Below are 23241 nucleotides of genomic sequence, written 5' to 3' on the forward strand. Positions count from 1 at the left end.
AAAAAAAAAAAAAAAAAAAAAAAAAGCTCAAGGACATCACCAGCTCCCTAAGTCCAGCTCTTTGAGATGAGAGGCAAAGCTGCAAGGCTAGCACCCACAAGCCTGCACCCCACTCTGCTGCTGAAGCAGATGCCGGCCAGATGTCATGAGGATGTTCCCTGGCTCTCCCAGGGCTCCACCATGTATATAATTCTTCTTCCTTAATGGAAAAGAGGTCACAGATAAACTGCCCCTATTCTTCAGCAAGGTCGAAATTAGTTTGGGATGGCATTCAGCTAAACATCACATAACCACTATTTCTGCTTGGGAAAGATTACAGACAAAGTCTGGAATACTGGTTCCAGTTACACGAGACTCAGCCATGAGCTACAGTCAGTTACCCCTACCCACCGAGTAAGCCAAGCCAGCTTGGGGCCACTCAGGTAATTGAACTTTCCCACCTTAAGGTCAAAGGCTAAAGATGGGCAAATATTACCAATACATTATTTGGCTCTTCCCAGTCTACTATTTTTTTCTCACCAGTCTATTTCCCAGTGTTCTGAAATTTTGATTAACCCTACTGGCATGGCATTGGAGTGATGACACTGAAGGCTCTGGAGTCAGACAGCCTGGGCTTGAATCCTAGCTCCTCTACTCACTAGCTGGGAAAGTTACTTAAACTCTCCAAGTCACAGTACTCTCATCTTTAAAATGGAAATAATAATTGTATGTACTTCCTACAGCTGCTGTCAAGAATAGATGGGTTAATATACAAGGTGGACATAAAGTTCGTGTGCAATTAACTATGCTGAACTAGTTTGTGACACAAACTTTATGTCCACCCTGTATATAAAGAGCTTAGAGCAGTGCCAGGCACACGGTATGAGCGCAATATATATGGCCATCATTCCTGTTAGAAGACAGCACGGCCTGCCCAATAGACAGGACTTACCCGCTTAAGGTAGAAGTTTTTCTCATGCTTTAATAAAAAGGCAAAAAACAACTTCATAATTGCAGGAGACTAGGGAGGAAAAGCCTCCCACAAGCCCAGACCACATCAGCTGGGAAGAAGAGGACGAATGAGTGAGAGAGAGAGAGAATGCGCAGGGGACGTGGCCAAGCTACCTCAGCTTCGTACTGCTCCCTGGCCTGCTCCACCACTTGCTGGTGCTCCCCCTTCATCTTGTCCAACTTCCTCTCGTGCTCCCTTTCTATTTCTTGGCGCTTCTCTCGTAGGAGACTGCTGAGCTGTGGGGCAGATGGCAGGGATGCAGCATGAGGACTGAAGGTGGACCAGCACTTGGGGCCTGGTGGCCCTCAGGGTCTTATACACACCTCCCACTCAACACACACAATCATTACACTTATATGGCACCCTGGCATACACATGGCCATATCACTAATACCCCTTCTTCACATAAAAGAGGGGCCTGGAGATGCAGAAGCACCTGGCTTCAAGGGAACTAAGGTGTAAAAATGGAACCAGAGGAACTAACCCCAAACAGGAGGACACTCAGGCCAAGAGAGAGCCCATGCATGACAGGTGCATACAAATACTAGAGGCACAGCCAGCACTCAGCACTCACCTCTTGCTCATACTCCATCACTTGGTGAACCTTCTGGAAAGCTCTCTGCTCTACCCGCCCAAGGCTCTCCTGCAGATGGGCCTCCTCTTTATACTGAGCTTCCTCTATCTTCTTTTGGAGGCTGGAGACCACCTGAAGAGGCCCCAGCACACACAGGAAATGTGACCCTCAGAGGGACTGCAGATCTGCTGCTAGGGGACACATTCTCAGCACCCAGCATCCATCCCCAGGGAAGTCCTGAGCCCCTCTGCTGACCAGCCATGAAGGGGGTCCTGGGGCTCACACTCAGGGCCCAGGACACCCAGGCTCTGCCCTCTTAGCCAGGGCCAGCCACATCTCACCTCCCGGTGCTTGGCCTCCAGTGAGGAGCAGAGCTGCTCCAGCTCAGCACTGTGTTCCTTCTCTAGCCTTGCCACTGCCTGGGGAGAAGCAAAAGGCCTGTGAGGGAAGCAGGCTGGGAATGGCTGGCCTGGTACTGACCGCCCCCAAGGGCACATCTTTGTTCCTCAGAAAAAACTCAATCCCTAAACTCCCAACTGGTGAATAAACAGGAACACGCATGCTGGGACAGGGGTGCATTTCAGTCTCAGCTCACCGCTCCCATCCCCCTGCCTCTGGGCTAAGCCAGGGGTCCACAGATGGCATTCATGATATGACTAAGATCAAAGCGAGAGAGGGTGCAATCTCTCTGAGCACCTGCAGGACAATGAAGTCCCCTCAGTCCTGCTGCAGTTTTTCCCTGTGTAATAGCTAAAGCGCCACTCCTCACCAAAAGAGAAAGGATGGCCTGACCATTATGGCAGCATCTAACCTGGAGGGAGAGGGAGCAATGACAAAGGAGAAAACCCCTCAAGTTGCTAGTCTCTCACTCTAAGGCAGGAGAGGAAGGGGGAAGAAGGTGAAGTCACCGCAGCTGCCCCTTAGAATCAGGGACAGGATACCCTTGTCTCAAGACCTCTGGTCTGGCTAAAGTTCTTCCCATCGTGAAGCCCTCCCAAATCCACAGGACACTTCCCCTCAAGTCTCTGATGATCCCTCCACCATTGACAACACCCAGCTGGCAGTGCCCATCTGGCCCAATTCTGGAGGGACTCTGGACATCTGACATATCCACCCTGCCATGGAGACCAGAGCCAGCACCTGCCCTAAGCAGAGTCAAGTCTACTGCAGTGATGAGCCCAGAAGGTCAGCTCACTGTACCCCAGGCCTGTGTGTGCATGGCGTCCACTCTCTGCCTGGCTCCCCGGCCTGCATACCACCTGAGCCCTGCCCCTGGCCCTGCTCTATCTCTGCACTCAGTTCCTCCCCAGGTAGCCCAGCAACGCATCAGAGGATGAAGTCCCCGCTTGACTTCCTCACTTCTTTCCTTTCCCTTTCCAGCTGCTCCCACAGCTGCCGCAGAGCCTTCTCCTTCTTGGCATTCAGGGCAACCTGCTCACTCTTCTCCGATGCCTCCATCTCCTCCTTGAGCTGCACCAGCATTTGCCTGTTTTTCTGTTCCAAGCTGGCCCTCTTGGCCTTCTGCTGAGACTCTAATTCTTCTCTCAGCCTCTGCAGGGAAGCCTCTTGCTCAGCCCTGGGCAGACAGAATGGAATGCGGATGGCCTTGTGCACTCTGGGGTCACCTCCACAGGGCTGGGCAACCCACAGTACATATTCACCTGATTCGGTCTGCGTCTGTTTCTGCACTGGCCTGGACCTGGGCTCGGAGCTGGGATAGCCTCTGGCTTTCCTCCTCTCTCATCCGGGCCTCCTCCTCCTGGGTGGCTTTCTGCAGCTGCTCCTTCAGGGAACTTAAGCGGAAAGGAAAGGCGAGTTTGTTGGTGGGATGGCAAAGGTCTTTCCTCTTGTATTCATAATCCCTAGCTCTCAGCCTGCAATAGCCCTGGAGTCTGCCTACAAAGCGTCCTAAATCTTAAAGACAAGTCTAACCTCAACCTCTGCATCCAGGCTGCCTCCCTAAATTCCCTCCAGGGTCACCAGGGGGCCATGAACCCCCCTTGCCACAGGAAGCAGACTGTAGGCTGTTGGGTCTGAGTACAACATTTCTTCTAACGCGCACTTGGCCAACACATTCCCTGTAGCACAGCATTTGCTCAAGGACAGACAGTCACCCACCCGACTCTGGTTCCACATTCTTTCCCGCCCCACCCTATAGACTCCATTCTAGGCACATCAGATGAGCCACCATCCCTAAATTCCACCACATTCTCTTTGCCTCTTGGCCTTTGTCCATGCTAGTTCCTCTGCCAAGAATTCTTTTCTATCTGTCAAACCCATATTCATCAATCAGCACCCAGCTCCCTCCTCTCTGCGAAGTCTTTCTAAACCTCCGCTCCCCACCATTCATCAATTCATCTTTCTGTTCCCAACATACTTTGTAGGTGGACCTTTCTTATCTCATGCCTCTCTGTGCCGTGCAGCATAATTGATCTTTTTTTTTTTTTTTTTTGGCTAGGGCTGGGTTTGAACCCGCCCCCTCCAGCATATAGGGCCAGCACCCTACTCCTTTGAGCCACAGGCACTGCCCGCATAATTGATCTTTTGTATCTGTTTTCCTTGCAAGTCTGGGAGCTTCTTCAGAGAAAAAACTCTCATCTTAAAATCCATTATATCCCAGGGGCCAAAGAGAGTACAGACACAAGGAGGTACCCTGTAACGTGTGCTGGACTGGAGCACATCACCAGCCCCCAACTACAACAAGCCTTGATTGTTCATGAAAGGTACCTTATTTATAGGCCAACGACATTTCGACCGAAGCAGACATCCCTCTGCTCACACAAGCGATACCTTTTTCAGGGAGCTCCTCACACAGCCCTACATGACCTGGGGATGTGAGCTGTGCATTCAGGGAACTCAAGCCTAAGAAAAACGTGATTTGGAAGACCCTTTCAAAAGTTTCTGTAGAGAATTCCAAAGCCAAAGGATTTAGAATGGTTTCTTATTTCAAGTTATTAACACCACTGTTCTCTTCTACTATGATAGAAAATTGGAATTAAGGCCAAGCACAGGGACTCCCACTTGGAATCCCAGCACTCTGGGAGGCCAAGGTAGGAGGATCCCCTGAGCTCAGGAGTTTGAAATCAGCCTGAGCAAAAGCAAGACCCCATTTCTACTAAAAATAGAAAAAAATAGCCAGGCGTTGTAGCCAGTGCCTATAGTCCCAGCTACTTGGGTGGCTAAGACAAGAAGATTACTTGAGCCTGGGAGTTTGAGGTTGCTGTGAGCTAGGCTGACTCCATGGCACTCTAGCCTGGGTGACACAGTGAGAATCTGTCTCAAAAAAGAAAAAGTACCTCCTGGTACTTGGGTGGGTACCAGGGTGTTTACTTGGGTGGTACTTCCTTCTAGATTTCCCAGAAACCCTTTCTCCTTATCTCACAGCTAAATTTTACACACAGTAACAGAATGTTAGAACCAATGGGGACTTCAGAGGTAAGTCCAATATCTTCATTTTGCAGCTAAGAAACTAAGGGGCTACCTGCCTTCTCATCCAAGAACCTTTTTACGAGATCAGCTGTGGCTTCCAGAAATTTCTGCCCTGTGTAAATTTCTCAGCAGAGAAAAGGAAGGCTGACCCCTCAAAAAGGCGTGGGCATAAACGGAAACAGGGTTCTCTCGATGAACTACTTTGAAGAGAACCAGGCTAAGCACCACCCACAGAGAAATCACTTAGGTGAGATTGTCTGAAACTGCATGGATTTGACCTGAAAACAATGAGCATGACCTGGACCACCACGTTCCAGGCCCGATCAGGTGCTTTTGGCATACTAGTGCTCACCACCGTCTCAGAGGGCTCTCTGAAGGCTCCACGACAGGCAGAGGGCTTCAGGGAGAAATGCAAAGCACAGTAAGCCAAGCCTAGGGTGGCCAGGAAGGGGGAGGAGCCTGGTGGGCTGGCAGGGAGACACCACTGGCACTTCCCTGAGCTGCTGCATCCTAAGGTGAGCTGCTGACTCATGTCTAGTTTGGATGCGCCCTTGCCCCAGTTTTCAGTTGCCTGGAAGAGGAAAATGCTGTGGGAATGTCTGTTCTTTGGGATGCTTCTTGGCAGAGGACCCAGAGGTATGATATAAAGACAGGGCCTGGGTCAGCAGATCCTGTGCTGGGATAACAAAAGAGATTGCCCCCAGCCCTCCCAGTACTTGGGTGTTGGTTTTCTGCTTTATTTTCTCTAAATTAAGCATAAATGTTTTATACACTTTGCTATGTATAATCTAAAAATAATAACTCTCTCTACCACCCTTGGATGTTCTAAGAGGACAAGATTTAGCCTTTACATAAATTGCCAAGTAAATGAAATACATTAACACCTTTTTGTAGTATCTTTCCCATACTGGGACTGTGACAGATTGCTCATTACCATCTCTATATCCATTCTCCTTTTTTTCCTACTAACAGAACCCTGATCTTTTTCCATCAGGTAAAAAGGCCAGCTAAAGAACTTATATTTCCCAGTCTCTTTTACAACTGGGATAACCAATGAGATATGGCAGAAATTACTGGGTAAGGTTTCCAGGAGCATCTTAGTAGAGCCATGGGCATCCCAGTGGTCTCCTGGATGGGAGGAGGGTGTCACTCACACCTCGCATCCCTGCAAGGCCCAGGGAGTATGCCTAGGGGGAGGGCAGGACCTGAGAGCCTTCTCTTTCTGCTGGTGAAGCCAGAGCTTTTCCTCCTCCTCCTCCTGCTGCAACTTCTCCTGCAGCTGCTGAATCTTCTCTCGCTTGGATTCCAACAGCCGCCTCTGCTCTTGCTCAAGTTCTTGGGCCATAGCCTCTTCCATGGCCTTTAATGTAGCCTCTGAGAGCCGCTTTGGGGGAGCCACAGGCTCTATGGATTGCCTACCACAGGTGGGGAACAGCATATTACTATAGTTTTAATGTCCTTTTGAAATAAAGGGTAGATGCAGAACACCACATATGGAATCCTAATGAAGGGCCCACATTGGGAGACATATTCGTAGATCAGTTCAGCCAAGGGCAAGCTATAAGATATAGTCATCATTTGTTCTATTGGACAGCCCCACTGTGGCTGTCTAAGGCCCCAAGAGCCTAGGGAAAAGAATGGCCCATAGTAGACTCTCAGTAGATCTGGCAGGTTGCGGCCCAAGATCAAAACCTAAAGCTGGCGAGAGCTGGCTGCAGCGGGGACAGAGAGAAGCCCTGTCCCTAATGGATACTTCCACAGAATGTTTTGGGGCCCTATTCTGTCTCCCCACGAGGACTCTGCCTGCTACTTGAGGCTCATGCCAGCAATTTTGAAACAGTCCCTAGAGACTGTTCTCTGCCTCCCAAACTGAGCAGAGCCTGCAGGAGAAGCAGCCGCCTGTCTCCTAGCCCTGAGACCTATAGCAATCAATGGACGTCCAGGAATAGGAAACTCTCCTCTCACACTACCAGCAGAGCCAGGAGGAAATGCTTCCCTAAGCCAAAAACCGAGGCAAGAGTAAACAGGAGTGCCATGTTCCCCTATCTCCCCATGGGGGCATGTTTTCGTCTGCTTAGAGTTAAGTCAGTGTTTGAAAAGGAGTAAAAGAAATTCAGAGCACAGATGGGTGTTAAGGAATAACCGTATTGATTAAAACAATGTCTGCAAAGTAATAAGGACTGCTATTTTGATTGTTTTCTGGTTTGTGAAGGAAATACCTAAAGAGAAACCCTAAGAACATTCTGAGCAAGGAAAGCATAAGCAGGATAAAGCATTTTGCCTCCCAGAGTGATTTTCCTAAAGGTCAGCGTGTTGTCTGCATTTCCAGGTCCCTCCATCGCATGTTGAGACCTGGTCTCACCACAGCCATTGCCCACTGCAGGCCTCATTGCTCAGCTGGCCTCAGTAGGAAAGTGTGGGCATGACCCAAATCAAAGAGGGTGGGTGAGTCAAACAGGGGAGCCAGCCCTCCCAGCTGGGGACTCAGAACCCCTTCTCCCCCTAGCTGGAGCACACAGCAGATGGAAGGCAGTGGGAAGATCAGATTAGAGCAGCGGAAGAAAACAAGGACTTGAGCCCCTTGAGACAAGAAAGAGAGAAGAAAACAGAAGAGGCTACTGACAACTCTTAAGCGATCGTAAAGACCTTTTCTTCCCCCTTTCCCAAAATAATAACTCAGACCAGAAAGTCTTGAGCTACACCTTCAATCCTTTTCTGCTCCCACCTCCATCTCTTTCCTCCTTCCAAATCCTGGCTTCCTGTCAGTCCCGACACATTCCAACTGATGCGCTTGTGAGAGATGTGGCTGCCATGTCCTCTGAGAACGCTGCCCTCAGAAAGAGCCTCCCCCGGCAGCTCTCTGCCTCATCAACCCTCCAACTCATTTCCAACCCTGGCTGAAAACATCTTTTCTCCCTGAGACAGTACCTTTTAATGTCTCTCTTCCCTGTGGGGTGTGGAGCTATGTGGAGCCCTAGGGACAGATGCTGTGGAAAGCTGGGGCATCAGACCATGTGGTGGCATGTGCCCAGGCTACACGCACCAGTGAGCTCGCTTGCACACCTGGCACACAGGCAAGCAGGGCTGTTTTCCAGTGGGTCTCTTCTCCCTCGCCCAGCTTTAAAGATCTAGTATCCTAAACTCCTAGCTTAGGTCCAAGACAATAAACAATGTCTTGAAAGATCCATGACAATCAGGAAGTTGGGGACTCCAGAGGACGAGGCAGCTCTGATTTCTAGGCCAACTCCTCAGGTATCAGAATCAGTGAGACCCAGTGTCCAACAGAGGATGACAAAGGGGAGGCTCTGTAGCAGCACTGTCATTTCAGGCTGGCCATCAAGTACCTCAGACACATGTGAAGGAAAGCAGGGAGGAAGGGAGGACGGGAGGACAGAGCGAGAGCACCCTAGGAACATTCTGAAAAGGCTACACTACCACGAAAGCTGGGACCAGAATCAAAGAGTGCTCGTATCCTCTCATACTCAACCTGGTGGCTTTGATTCATTGGCCCTCTTCCTGCAAGTCCCCATGAAAGATGCTGGGATGACAAAGGAGAGGATATTCGTGTTGTCAAGTCCTGCCTGGTGGCCACAAAGCACGCCTCGTGAGTGGCGCGTGCTGCCTCCCTGCTTCACCCGCTCCCTCTGACCTGCTTCTGCCCCGACCCTGCCACTCCACTTGATGTCTTTGGAAGCTGACAGACACAGAACTACTCCCACAAAACCCAGAAGACCAATCTATTCCTAATGTAGCGATAAAGATTAATATCGGGTGGCGCCTGTGGCTCAAAGGAGTAGGGTGCCAGCCCGATATGTCAGAGGTGGCAGGTTCAAATCCAGCCCCGGCCAAAAACTGCAAAAAAAAAAAAAAAAAAAGATTAACATCAAGGAAGTTATAGGGCCTGAAAAGACTCAGGAAAGGAACAAAATTCATTTCCTTAAGGAAACTGAAACCGTGTGATCACATAAAGTGTCTCTGAGATACCAGTAGGGACAGACTCGCTGGGATGGGGAAGAAACACAAAGTAAGGGGATTAATCAGCTGAGGCAGCTGGGTAGGACCTGGGGGCCCAGGCTGCCTCCCAGAAGTCCTAGGAAAATACCTCTCTGACCTCTGCCCAGCTCTTGCTCTCTCTGAACCACACTTGTCTCCTGTCCTCATAGAAAGCACCCTAATCTGGCTCTCCACAGCCACCAAGGAACCCTGGGAAAGCTGCATCATTCCTCAGGGTCACAGCTTTCATCATAGAATCTATCACTATCTGAAAAATGTGGCCACCCATTCCCCATATCACTCCTGCAATGTTATGGTGATGACATGAGATCACGAGCTCACGTGTCCTGCCAGCTCTCAGTGACATTCCCCTTGAGTAATCAGCACATGAACCTGTCTCTGTGCAACAGTCAGCCCTACATCCTTTGTACCTGCTCAGTTCACAGAGGGAAAAATGTACAAATTCAGGCACCTGCCTTTTTCCGAGCAGAGAAAAGTAACAGTGGCCGCAAACTAAAAGTCGGAAGTCTAGAACTCTAGTGACTAGAGTCTAGTCCTAATTCTGCAACTGACTAGTAACGTGACCTTGAACAATCTCTTCACCTCTCTGAGCCTCAGTTTCCTCAGAAGGAAAAAGGGTAAGAAGAGGAAGGGTGAGAAGGAGAAGAGAAAAGTGAAATGATTTCTAAACGTTAGAAATGCTTGGCATAATAACAGGCGAATCACAAAAAATATATTGACCTTTGAACCCACAGACAAAAGACATATCCTGTATAATTTCATCCATATGAAAGTGGAGAACCAGAAAATTGAATCTACAGGACAGAAAGCAGAGCAGTGCAGACCTGGGGTGGGTGGAGAAGGGTATGAGGAAACTTTCTCAAGGGATAGAAACAGTCTATGTCTGAGCTGAGTGACAGTTACATGGTGTGCACAGATGCAAACATTCGTGGAATTATATACTTCGGATTTGTGTCCTTCAGTATAAATACTCCATCAAAAAAGTTTAAGAGAAAAACAGGGTTTGGTAGAGGAGATAACAGGACTTAACAGGTTTCTACTAATGAGACAGGAGGTACCTCCTGGTCCACCCCTGTACCCCAAGTCCTGACCAGGAGCCCTGGGGACCTAAGCTAACCCCAGGTGAAGACTGGCAACAGGTATGTGGGGCTCCTAGGCTGCATGTGGGGCACCAAGGATATGCTCAGTCTCCCTCTGCACTCCACCTCCTGCGGCATCCCCACTCCCCTCCCAAGAATGAATGGGCACGACAGTAATCTACACAGAGTGGAGGACAGGGACAGACACATAAAACTGGCCCTTACACCTCTGGAGAGACTGGCAGGGTGGGGCTGACCACCACCTTCTCCTTGAGTTCCTCTGCCTCTTCCTGCCAAGGGCCCAGCTCCTCAGCCTGGGAGTGCTGCTCCTTGCCCCTCTCGTGGGTGGCAGGCAGGCTTGGGGCCAGTTCCCTTGATGGCAATAAGGAAGCAACGGTGTTAAAGCCAGTAGGAAGGAGACACCCATTTGGGGTCAAAGAGTTATGATAGGGACAAGAGAAATAGCCCCAAGAAAGTTTCCCTCCCTCAGGTCTCAAACTTTCTTCCAGTTGCTTCCCAAGCTGTCTGTATTAAAAACCAAAGACTCCTGCCCCACGTGGGAACCAGGACAGCACAGCAGCCAAGGAGAAGCTCTGCATGCAGCTGGTGTTCAGTGTGGCTGTTGCTTGGGGTTCCCAGTAACTCATTCCAACCTGATGAGTTCTAAGAATGGCATCTTTCTTTTGCTAGGGGGACAAAGAACTAGCATATGTACATGGGGCTCTGGACCAGGCTAGGATGCAAACCCAGGTGGGTTCAGGATAACTTGGGGCTCTGCGCCTCCCTCTCCCTGGGCCTGGCACACAACAGAACTCCAGCTGAATTTGCAGAATGACTAGAAGTGAGATGCCCACTGAAGGGAGGGTGCTGGTGGGGAGGGGACCAGGAGAAATGGCTTCCATGCCAGGAGCGGAGCAGCCAGGGCGACAGTAGTCTCTACCCTAGTTCATGACAGGGAGATAGCTGGGATAGAAGAGATGCCTTCTTGTTCAATAGTCTAAGTTCTCCTAATCAGTGCACCCCAATCTCAGGTGTAGACTAAGGAATAGGAAGCAGCAGACTTTACTCCCCAGCTCCCGTGAGACACTAAAGCAAACCCTCTGCTGCTGATGCTTAGGCTACAAACCTGCCCTAGCCCCACCCACCCCACCTCCCCAGGCCCATCCACTGCCTCCTCTCTCAGCATAGCACATGCACACAGCACACTCCACACAGAGGAGCCATTCCCACCATGGGGTGCTTTTCCTCATCCTTACCTCTGAAGGGAAACCAGTGGGCTGGAGGACCCTACTGGGTCCTCCCTAGGTTCCTCGGCCTCCTTCCATTCAGGCTGCCCCTGAGGGGACTGCAGGGGCCCCTCTTCAGTAGAGTGGCTCTGAAGGGGACTCTGGAGCTGCTCCCTATGCAGAAGTGGAGGAGATAACCTGGTCAGGCCAGCCAGAGTAGATGAATCAGAGCCCTTAATTGTAGAGCAGAAAGGGAACTGGGGAGTGCAGAGGTGGACTGAGGTCAATCCCTCCTCCCAGGCTAGGTCCTAGCATCTGCCCCTACACCAGCGGACAGCACAGGGGACAAAGGCCAATTTGCAGGAAGGAGAGACTCCCTCCTGAGCTCTCCTGCCTGAGTTAGAGTCAGACTCCCTAGGTGTGCACTGTATTTGCTTGGTCCAGGAAAGAGAAGTGGACACACTCCAGGTATACTCATTCCTAAAGTCCACCATGACCAGGGCAAGGGAGGGATAGAGAACTGAGTGGAAAATGGGGAGAGCAAGAGAAACCAGACTCAAGTGATCAAACTACAGAAAACACATGAAGCTGTCAAAGATAGCTTTTTCCAGTCCCAAAAGGGAAAAACTGTTGTTCCCTTTCCAGGGTGGCAGCCCTTATCACGTGGGTCAGGCCTGAGAAGCCGGGAGCCTCTGTCACACTCACACACAAAGTTAGCACAGCCACTTCTGATGTCGCAGAGCCCTGACTACAGGCTCCGAAATGTAGCACCAACCCTCCATCATGACTGCCCTAGACTGCCAGAGGATACTTCAGCCCTGGCCTGGGACCAGGCTCATACACAGCCTGATCAATGCAATCCAGGAAGGGAGACAGAGCTCTGGTCTCATGACGGGGCACAGCGTGCACCCATTTCCATCTTGGTGCAGAATCAGAGGACAAACTCGGCATGCATACATGCACGCACACATACACACATGTGTGTGGGCACACACACATACACACATGAACGGGCAGACCTTGCAAGGCCACGCAGCCAGTTCATCCCCTGCACAGTGAGTCCTGACAACCAGCAAAGCCAGGAATTCTGCCCAACTCCACACCACTCTGAAGGCACCCCAAGGTCCCTGAGGTCAGCCCCCAACACACTGTACCTCTCCAGGCCTTCCGACTGCTTGCTCTGTGGCTCATCCTGGTTGGACTGGTTGTCATCCTTGTCTTCTTTTCCTAACTCCTGAGCCTGTAGGCAAGAAACGGTGAAAAGTGTGCACTGGAGGGGTCTGCATTTGGGTCTCTCCACCCTCCTGCTGGCTCTCAGGCTTAGGAAAAAGCACTGAAAGGTAGCTCTCTAGAGGATGGAGACCACACAGGACATAAAACAGAAGGCCTGTGTCCTGGACAGTGAAGCTTCCCGAGCTCTGGCTAAGCCCCCAGGCTCACAGCGGCTCCCTAGGCTGGCTGCGCTGGCATGGCAAGGAGGAGACAGGACAGATGACCACAGCCACTGCACACACAGTTAGAAAGCAGAGGCTGAAGGAGAACACATAGGAGAAGAAAATCCTGCCTCCTGCTGCTGGAAGCCTGTATTTTCAGTTGCAGAGAAAGCAAAGAATCCATGAACACCCCAAGTCCACAGAGGCCCAGACTAGCAGCACCAGCGATATACAGGCATGCTGAAATTCAGTGGGCAGAGGAAGGGCAGCAGGAAAACCTTAGAACGGGAGAATCCCGGACAGATGGAGACTTAGTGGAACAGTAAAGAGCTACACCCCAGACAAAAGGGTACCATCCAGCTCCTGGACAAAGGAAGATAAAATGTTCCTTTGCTTCATTCCTGCCCCCACCCCCAAAAGGCTCCAGGTCCATCAGTAGGCAGTGCTGCACCCTTCCCAGTCAGAAATTATATCTTCCATTAAAACAAACAAAAAGCAAAGAAACCCAGCTGGGTGCCATGGCTCTCATATCTGTAATCCTAGCATTCTGGGAGGCTCAGGCAGGAGGATTTCTTGAACTCAGGAGCTAAAGAGCAGCCTGCAAAAGAACAAAACCCTGTCTCTACTAAAAATAGAAAATTAGCCAGGCATTGTGGCGGGCACCTTGTAGTCCCAGCTACTTAGGAGGCTGAGAAAGGAGGAATGCTTGAGCACAGGACTCTGAGCTTGCTGTGAGTTATGATGATGCCACTGTACTCTAGCCTGGGCAGTAGCAGAGTGAGCCTGTCAAAAAAAAACCCCCCAAAAAACCCCTCATTTTAAAGCTTGAGTTTCTAAGCAAATCTAGCAACCTGGTTTAAAAAAAATGGGGGTGATATGGGGAGGCTACTGCTAATAATTTCAAATATTTTCTACAAGGTTAAAAAGTGTAGTCGTCTGGGGTCAATCCCGTGTTCTAGCACTTCCTACCTGCGAAGTCTGTCTCCTCCACTGTAAAATAGGATAGTAAAGCCACAGCTCTGAGGGCTGCTGATAAGGATTAAATTAGATCAGGTACATAAAACCTGACTCCTCGTCCAAAGAAGGCATGACATAGATGCTAGCTCCTCTTCCCACATTCCTCTCTCTCTCCCCAGCCTAAGATTTAAAAAAGAGAAAAAAAGGAAGGAAAGAAGGAAAGGAAAAGAGGAAAGAGGAAAGGGGAAAGGGAAAGGAAAGGAAAGGAAGAAAGGGCTCGGTGCCGGCCACAAGCACCAAGGTAGCGGGTTCAAACTGGGCCTGGGCCAGCTGAACAATGACAACAACTGCAACAAAAAAATAATAGTAGGGCATTGTGGCGGGCACCTGTGGTCCCAGCTACTTGGGAGGCTGAGGCAAGAGAATCACTTAAGCCCAAGAGTTTGAGGTTACTCTGAGCTATGAGGTCAAGGCAATCTACCAAGGGCAACATAGCGAGACTCTGTCTCAAAAAAAAAAGAAAGGAAAGGAAAGGGAAAAGAAGGAAGAAAGGTTTTGCCAGTGCCAGTCCCCATTCCAGGACCTGCACTCCTTCTGTCACACCGACAGGAGCCCCGTCTGTTCTGGGACACAGGGTCAACAGGAGAGGTGGGGCAGGAGACAGCTCACTCCGTCTTCCCCAGTGGGGTCCCCAGCCCTGTGCCCACAGCCCCCCACACCTCTCCACTGGCAGCCTGAGCCCCAGCAGCTGTGGCCAACTCTGCCATCTGGATGGGTGAGGAAGGGCAGGGCCTGAACTAAAACCCAGCTCCTCTGAATTGCATTAAAAATAGAAACGCTGCCTGTGCACACCTCCTGGTGCCTGCAGCAGAAGGGCTCCCTGCCAGGGCTGCCACTCCTCATCGCGTCAGCCTGGGCACAGCCTGCAGACAATGACAGGGGCGTGCAGCCTTTCCCCACCCCACCTCTTTCCCCTTCCAGGATTTGACTCACAACTTGTCTTCTGTAAAACGCACCACACTCATCAAATACCTTCTCTCTGACTTCCCAAGGAAAAAAAAAAACAATCGCACAGGCCAACTCCACTTAACAAACTAAAATATGAATAATAAAATGGGATAATCATAATAAAAATTTGGGGATTGAGCCCAGAGTCAGGAAAGACTCCAGGGCTGTCAGCCAGACAGTGAGGACACAGACAAGCAGACGAGAGGGCCGGCTGTAGACCAAGTCTTTCCACCCACTCCCTTCTTGTTTCCCCTTGGGTATTTCTGTGAGAAAAGAAACTCGCTCTACTGCCATAGAAAAGGGCATACTTTGGGGAAACACCTCGACAGAGGGTCTTTGGGGTAGTTTTACTTGCTGTCTTGACCTTTTTGCCCTAGAAAAGGAAGCAAAAGAACCAGATGAGGAAACCAGCCACGTTGGCATGCTTCAGAAAAGGGAGACAACAGTACACCCTGGGCCTCTGGCCTAGAGCTATGCAGGACACCATTTCCTCAGCCTTTACTCAGCTCTAGGGTCTTGGCTTTGTGGAAGATGCAATCTTTAGTTAAATAAACCACAGTGCATTCATACAGCCCCCTGAACGAACAGGTAGATCTGATTCTATGAGAAGTACCTTAGAAATAAGTCAGGGGACTATTCTTAAATTTTAAGAGCATATTCACAAGCAGCTTGGTAGCACAATTCTAATTTTTATGGGAAGAAAAACATAAAAAATAGATAAATGCTTATATGCACACAGAAAATTTTGCGTAAAGAGACATGAGCAATGTTAATGGAAACTGCTCAGTCCCGGCCTGTGGGAATAAGCCTCCAGGAAGCAGAGGACTTGTACCTTCTGTATTATTTGAAATAATTTTATGATCACTTTCTAATTTAATATAAAATTATGCTTATAATTCAGTATAAGCCTTAACTGTGGTAATGGTTTCAAAGGTGTATACATAAGGTAGAACTTATCAAATGGATGTGCAGTTCGTCATGTCAACTGAGTCTCAATAAAGCTGCACACAAAATATTTTAAATGAACAAAAACTAGTATAACTCAGATCTGTGCTCTGCTCCTATACTTGGGAGGCACAGAGACCATGGCAAAATGGGCACAAGCCCACAGAAAGGATAAAGGGACTGCACCAACAGTTGGGCCTGTCACACAAAGGGGCTGCTGCTCTCTCCTCCAGCTCTACCTCCCTGCTCGACCTCTCCATGCCCTGAAGATGGAGAGAGCCTAGAGGCTGAGCTTTCCCTGCAAAGGGCTCCATTTGGTCACCCAACCCAAGGACCCAGCATTGTCCACGCTCGGACAGACCAGTCACCAGTTATAGCCTAGGCCTTGCTCTGCCTGGGCTAGCCACGTCAAGGGGGTGCCTCATGAGAACCAAACCCAAGTCTGGTTCTGCTACTGCTTCATACCAAGTGACCTGCCCCAGAAGGAAAGAGGCAGCATCAAGTCTTAGGTAAGATGTAGAAGTCTTTTTTCAGGTCCCCAAGTAATTCTAACATTGGCCAGGTTTGGGGAGCCAAAACAATGGAACTCCATCACTAACTGGGTTACTTTCCCACTCACTTACTGCCTCACAATTCACCTGCTCCAAACCCTTCCTTGCTAATCCTACCTGCCCTTTTCTATGCCTTTATATCCCTCCAGCACTGCAAACAGGTCTAGCAGCAGGGACCTGGTGGCTCACGAAGGGTTTATCAGAGAGGAACATATGCTCAAATGTAGTCAGACTCTACCCTGTCTCCAGCACGCTTTTCACCAAAGGCTTTCAGGCAAAGTTCATATTAAACATCTTTTTGTTTGTTTTACCCAACTAATTTCCATTTTGCCCAAACCAAATGCTCCCTTTAACTTGCAGAAACCAAGTGTCAGAATCACTCTTCTCCTAACCAACCCACAGAGGAGAAAAAAAGTGATCTTCTTGGCTTAAAGCTCCATAAGCACAGGATCAATGCTAGAGTCATCTTTGTATCCCACATGGTCTGATGTCATACGTGCCTGCCCAGTGCTTACATCTGGCAGGGGAGACAGACAAAGCACCAGAAAGCAAAACAAGAAGCAGTGAGGGGAGCAAAGAGAGGGAACAATTCACCCTGCTCAGAGGAAGTGGTGTCAGAGGTGGGCCTCCAAGACTGTGAAAGAGCTTGCCAGGACAAGAGGGGAAGCAGCATGGCAGGCCGGCAGGCAGCAGCCAGAGCAGAGGTAGCAGTAGAGGTGGAGGGAGGGTAAGTTCCAGGAATGGTGGGTGGCAGACCCAGCTGGAGGAGGGGCAGGAAAGGATAGATGGGCCAGGCTGGGAAGTGCCCTGAAATCCACTGTCTACACAGTGCTTTGCACGAAACAAGTGCTCAACTCTTAACTGCTGAATGAATAAATAAATGGATAAATATATGGAGTGAAGGATTTAATTCATAGCAGCAACAAGAGCAAGAATGGTCAGAAGCTCCATTGGGGCACAGTCAGGGCCATGCCTTAATGAATTAGAGGGGAGAGGACGTCCAGAACCCTATCCTGGGGTGGGCAGAGCTCCGGTCCCATAAAGTGGCTGCCAGAGAAATGAGGCCCCAGCCCAGACCATCACCCAGAGAGACTCACCTCCCTATGGACTCCATCCAGTACCGGAGAGAGCATGTCAACATCCTGCAGGTGCTCTGAGATCCGGCTGCGAAAACCAAAGTCCTGGAGACAGTGGAGATAGGGAAGTCAGTTCTGCCTCTATACAGCCAGCACCCACCTGGAACTCTCCTCTACCTGATTCCAACTTTCCAGAAAGGTGTCGACCATGTGCCAGGCTCCGTGCTAAACATTTCAACATCTACTAATTTAATCTTCACAATAACATTGTGACTAGGTGGAAAGCCGTGTGCTAAAGCAGGTATGGCAAAATCATTTTGTATACTAAAAGTGGTAAGTATGTGGCTATTTACTAGAAAAGTCTTAATTTTTACACGTTTGAAAATTTTCATAATAAAATTATGAGGAAAAAATAACCTTAAGAGACTTAAAATCCCACCCTCATCCCAGAGATGAGAGCAGGTGGAAAGCATGTACGCTGTGCCCAAGGTCACACAGCTGATGAGCAAGGGGGTTGGGAGCACAGGGCTGACTCCAAAGCCCCAGCTCTTTCCATGACACATGCTGCAAAGTATGTCACTTTCCAGCTGTCTCTCCCCTACAAGGGCCCAACCAAGGAACCACAAGGAAGGCCAAACTCAGAAAACCTACAGGCGGAGTTTGGAAACAAGGCCTGGTAGGCTCTTTCCAGCTTGCTGTGCCCCCTTTTCCATACAGGTGCCTCTCTGGACTATGGGGATTAATAAGTGGCACTTTTAGCACAGGCTTCACTTGGGGACAGGCAGCAAGTGCCCACACCAGTGCCAGTTCTTTGCTGCCCACTGGCTGCCACAGGACCACAATCCCACCCCCTCTGAGCCTAAGATCCCCACTGGGCTAAGTGGCGGATGGCTACCCAACAGCATGCTAATGGGGACAGTTCTGTCATCAGTTCTGATAAATGGCGGGACGCCCAGATAAGGTCTGGTCCTGCTGTCCACGGCATCCTCCATCCACTCCCATGGAGAAGAAAAATGCTGATGGGCACATTTCTCCACATGGGTGACTGCGTTAGAAGAGCCAGACCCTCGGCTTCCAAGGGTTTTGTGACATGGCTACTCTTCATGGACAGTTTTTGCCAACAGCCATGACTTTTTGCCTTCCTTTCCTAGCTTGCGGGTTTTTCTTCTTTTTGGTGACATTTTCCTTTCAGTTTGAGTTCTACTCCACTTAATGCAGCTGCCACCTGCCTCCTAAGCCCATGGCTCAGTGAGGGGCGAGAGAACACAGCCTCCTAATTCCTCCGCACCCCCCCATATCATTACTGTTCATCCCTGCCCCTCTTCCACTAATCCCTTTGCTTTGATCTGCCTCTTCCAAACAGATGGAGGATGGTTTCTAGAGGTAACACTCTGCCAAAAAGCACCCCAAACTACTCCCCTTAGATACAGACCGAGCAAATGAAACAAGGATATAGCAGGCTGGGTAGAAGGTCTGTGACAAAGAAACCAGGCATTCCAGGACAAAGCCTTAACTTTAAAAATGAAACCACAGCATAGCTCCTGGCCAGAGTCTGGAGACTGGTCCTTGCCACAGCTCAGTGATCCCATAAATACAAACACACCAGTCCCTAACCTCCTAGAGACCAAAGGCAACTCGCATGATCTCACAGGCAATTTGGAACAGTAACAGTAAAAGCAGCTAACATTCTAATGTCATTAAATATATAATAGTAACGTTAATGTTTATATGCTAACATTTTACATTCTTTACCTCACTTTCTTCTCAGAGCAAACCAATAAAGTAGGCAGTGTTATCCTTAGTTAATGGGTTGTGAATCTGGAGCTAGACAAGAGCTAAGTATGATTTCTAACTTCCCCCACGCACAAGCTGTGTGATGCTGGGCAGATTATTTAACCTTGGGGACTCACAAATCCATGCTCTTCATCACCACTCCACTACCCTCATCTCAAACTCACCAGGCCACAGAAGGACTTGAGGTCAGAAGCTGTGGACTCTGAGAGCTGCAGTTCCTTCACTTGTTCACTGATATCTGACTCCTGGGAAGAGAAACCCACAGAGAAATCCCCCAAAGCAGAGGGCCACAGTTACTATACAGAGAATTCTGTTCAGGCCACAGTGCCAACACAGGGCTCAGCCCAAACCAAAATCTACCTCTTCTTGAAAACCCTAAGGAGGCCCAAGGACCATGCCATTCTCTCCAAACACATGCAGCAGCCTCCACCCCCTGGGACTGGGCAGCCCAGCCGAATATAGATGATCACACTCTGAATCAGACCAACAGAGATTTACACATGTAAGGAAAGCCAAGTGTGGTGGAGGTGGTCAGGGAGTTGGCAGTATCCTAAAAAACAGAATAAGAGCATCTTTTCCAGAAAACAGATAAAAGCTCTTTACATGAATTCCCTCACCATCTACCTGGAGGAACAATAGGGCTAAGGGTTATAAAATCTAAAATGCCCTTTGAGACATCTCCCCAGGGGGGCGTACTTCTGTCTATTCTGGTCATTGGCTTGATCTTACCAAAGCAACCACTTCCACATCTTGGGAAGGTTCAGAAAGAGCCACAGAAATTGATGAGTAGAGTCTTCTTATAACCCAATTACCTTTGCTGGGGCAGGATACTCCCAACTGTGGTACCCACCCCATCTCTCCCACTACACACTATGTTGTCCTCTAGCTATAGGAACTCAGACTATTGCAACCATGACTGACCCTAAATTGATGTCAAAAAGCAGAAAGGGGAGGCAGGAATAAGTTAAAAGAATAACATGAGTATCCCAGGAGGGTGCCAATAGAAAAGCAAATTTCTGCTCTGAATTTCAGTACCAGCAGGTTTGCAATTTCATTCAGGATTTTACTGCCTGCTGGGTCTGGACATATTTGTCACAATTAAGGGTTGGGCTGATGTTGACAGTTCAGTGCAGGGACTGCAAATGAAGCTCCTGGCTCGGTAATGAAGACATGGAGATAGGAACAGACAAGGGTGAAGAGAGCAGCAGAGGGTTGCAGCTGGCCCCTGCCTATGGGACACACTGCCTTACCTGGCTGGCATCTGATCTACTCTCTTTGGGGGCAGATGATTCCGTCTTTGTCTCCTTCACCTCTTCTCTCCCGGAACGCTCCTCTCCTGCATTCACTGTGTCCTCTGGTGCCTCCTTTTTAGAGACTTTGGCAGGCTCATCACCCCCTGGGCCCACCTTGGAGGGCACCAAACTCTTGGAAGCCCCAGGTTGACTCTTCTCATTCTCTGCTTTTTCTGGGAGCCCAGGACTTGCCCCTCTTCCCTGTTGTCCTTTGCCATCAGCGCTGCTCAGACTGCTGTCTGCCCCTTGGCTGGAATGCTTGCTGGAAGTCAGGGGGCCAGAAGCATCTGAACCTGGAGAAACAACCTTCTTCTCCCCTGGTTCACTTGTTCTTGGAGACTCCTAGGGAGCAGCAGACCAAGTTAGAGAAGAAGGTATCAGAAATGTATCAAAGGAGTTTAGAGACGTGCTGCCAGACAGGGCTGCCATTCCTGGATCCACCTGGGCTAGAGTTCTGGCCCCCACAACTATCAATCACCCAAACAGCTTTTTAAAACATAGATTCCTGGGCTCCACCCCCGATCTACTGAATCAGAATTTCGATAGTGATTTGGACATACCCAATCTGACTCCTGTCCACTGGTGAGCTTGGAAATCACTACATGGGACTATTCAACTCCATTACCACCAATCATGTTCTCAAGCAATAAATCTGTCTCGCTCCAGTCCCACTAGCCAAATAATAAGACTGCAGACTCAGAAGCCAGTATTTATTTAAGATGATGAGGGATGTTCATGTGAGAGAAAGGCAGCAATATCTGTAATTTCTATTTTTCACTTTTAATAGGCAGTGATGGTGGGCACAGAGTATCAGGAAGGTGCCCCTCTTCCCTAAAGCCTCCCCATCCATGCTGACCATCAGCAACCTGGAGATAGCAACCTCCATCAAGGACCTGCCAGCTGGGTCCTCTGGGAAGCAGATGCCAAGATGGAACTAGCTATGCAAGAGGTCTACTGAGGGAGATGTTTACAAAGGACAGTAGAGGCAAGGACAGCCTTCAGAACACAATGCAGGGAAAATACCTGTGGTGGGAAAGAAGAGCCGCAGCACACAGCAGTTCTGAGAAAGTCTTGGCCAGCCCAGCAGAACCCTCAAGCAGGACGCCATTAGAGGAGTCCCACATCCAGCAGAAACCGTCCTGCTTTTCAAACCCATTGTGCTCCATCCTTAGGAGGAAGCACGGTGGGTCGACAGGGCCGCCAGTGGCTGGAGACTGTCCTTCTGTTAAGCTCCCCTTGGCAGGGTCTCCTGAAAGGAGATCTGCGCAGTCTACCTTTAGGGTGGCCACACCCTGCTTCTCACACACAAATCTTACTTTAAAGACTAGAGAAACCCTAAGGCTGTTTCTACTTAAATTCTTTAGAATCAATCAAAAGAGTGGGGGGAAACCCTCACTTGGAAATATAGCCAGCGATCTCTTCTGGGCTCAGGCTGAGAATCCTTCCACCCAGAAAAGATCTGCGCTAACACTTGGGCTGCCAAGCTGAACAATTTCTGATCAGATTTTTCTTCTTCTTCTTTTTTTTTTTTTTTTTTTTTTGTTTTGGAGATAGAGTCTCACTCTGTCACCCCAGCTAGAACACAGTGGCATCATCATGGCTCTCTACAACCTCAAACTCCTGGGCTCAAGCAATTCTCCTGCCTCAAAGGACAGAAGAGGTAAGGAGAGCCCTCAAAGCACAATGCAGGGCAGATACCAGTGCTGGGAAAGAACAGCCTCAGGGCACAGCTCTCTGGAGCAGCTGGGATTACAGGCCTGTGTCACCATGTCTAGCTAATTTTTCTATTTTTTGTAGAGATGGGGTTTCACTCTTGCTCAAACAGGTCTCAAATTCCTGAGCTCAAGTGATCCTTCCACCTCAGCCTCCCAGAGTGCTAGGATTAATGCATGAGCCACCGTGCCCTGCCCCAATCAGAGATTTTTCTGAAGACTCAAACAAGGCACATAATGACTAAAGAGTGAAAGATCCAAGAAGCCCTAAGCATGACATTTATTGATGCTTTGTTAAAGTACCTGCTGTACCCATAGGTATAACCAGCGCGTGCAGGGCTGACAGCCTACTGACAAGCTAATCCAAGCTTCCTAAGGACAGTTAAGAAAGGCAGTAAAGCAGAGTATTTGAGAGCTCAGCTTCAAAGACAGACTACCTAGACTCAAATTTTGGCTTCACATATGCAGATGTGTGACCTTAGCCTAATTATTTACTTATCTGTGCCTCAGTTTCTTTCTCTAAAATACCAGGATATAGTAGTACCTACCTCATAGGGTTGGTGGGAAGACTAAGTGAGATAACACTCATTAAGTGAGTTAAAGAACTTGGGACTGCTCCTGACCTACTGTCAGTGCACGCCATAAATGTTAACTAATGTTACATGATGAGCGCCTTCTATGTGCCAAGCACTGCCCTGCGGATCTGAATAGACATAGATCCTGTGCTCAAGGAATTGAGCTAACGTGGAGAAAAGTGAAATGTCCCAGATGGCTCTGGTTACGAGCCTTGACTTCCCAAAGCAAACAGGCCACAAGATGCTGTGGTGATTCTGTCACAAGGCCAGAAAGAAAAGCAGAAGGGGTACTTTGGCAGCACACAGCAAGTACCCTCCAGGGCTGCCCCTCTCAGTAGGCCTACCCTCTACCCTGGAAGAGAGCTGCCAGGATCACTGGCCTCAGAAAAGGACACCAGACAAACTCCTCTTCTTCAAAAGAAGCAGTGTCAGGGCTCGGCGCCTATAGCTCAACCGGCTAAGGCGCCAGCCACGTACACCTAGGGTGGCGGGTTCGAATCCAGCCTGGACCCGCCAAACAACAATGACGGCTGCAACCAAAAAATAGCCGGGCGTTGTGGCGGGCGCCTGTGGTCCCAGCTACTT

At 49.4% G+C, this 23241-nt stretch overlaps 1 protein-coding gene across 2 annotated transcripts in view; it reads right to left on the minus strand.

Annotated features, from left to right (window-relative positions):
- CEP164 (centrosomal protein 164) overlaps nt 1-23241 on the minus strand; it is a 68278-nt gene that overhangs the window by 9629 nt on the left and 35408 nt on the right. The window contains exons 8-19 of one of the 2 annotated variants that reach the window (XM_023517283.1): nt 20328-20711; nt 19242-19322; nt 17305-17388; nt 12468-12553; nt 11344-11487; nt 10313-10459; nt 6200-6409; nt 3227-3358; nt 2925-3141; nt 1907-1984; nt 1566-1697; nt 1105-1227 (exon numbers count right to left, since the gene is read on the minus strand). In XM_023517283.1, coding sequence (XP_023373051.1) covers nt 1105-1227; nt 1566-1697; nt 1907-1984; nt 2925-3141; nt 3227-3358; nt 6200-6409; nt 10313-10459; nt 11344-11487; nt 12468-12553; nt 17305-17388; nt 19242-19322; nt 20328-20711 — 1818 coding nt within the window. Of the gene's footprint in view, nt 1-1104; nt 1228-1565; nt 1698-1906; nt 1985-2924; nt 3142-3226; nt 3359-6199; nt 6410-10312; nt 10460-11343; nt 11512-12467; nt 12554-17304; nt 17389-19241; nt 19323-20327; nt 20712-23241 lie in introns of both variants that reach the window. The other variant, XM_012809589.2, reaches the window with a different exon arrangement.

The sequence above is a fragment of the Otolemur garnettii genome, unplaced genomic scaffold, assembly GCF_000181295.1.
Source record: "Otolemur garnettii isolate 467f Iridium unplaced genomic scaffold, OtoGar3 scaffold00108, whole genome shotgun sequence".
Lineage (NCBI taxonomy): Eukaryota > Metazoa > Chordata > Mammalia > Primates > Galagidae > Otolemur > Otolemur garnettii.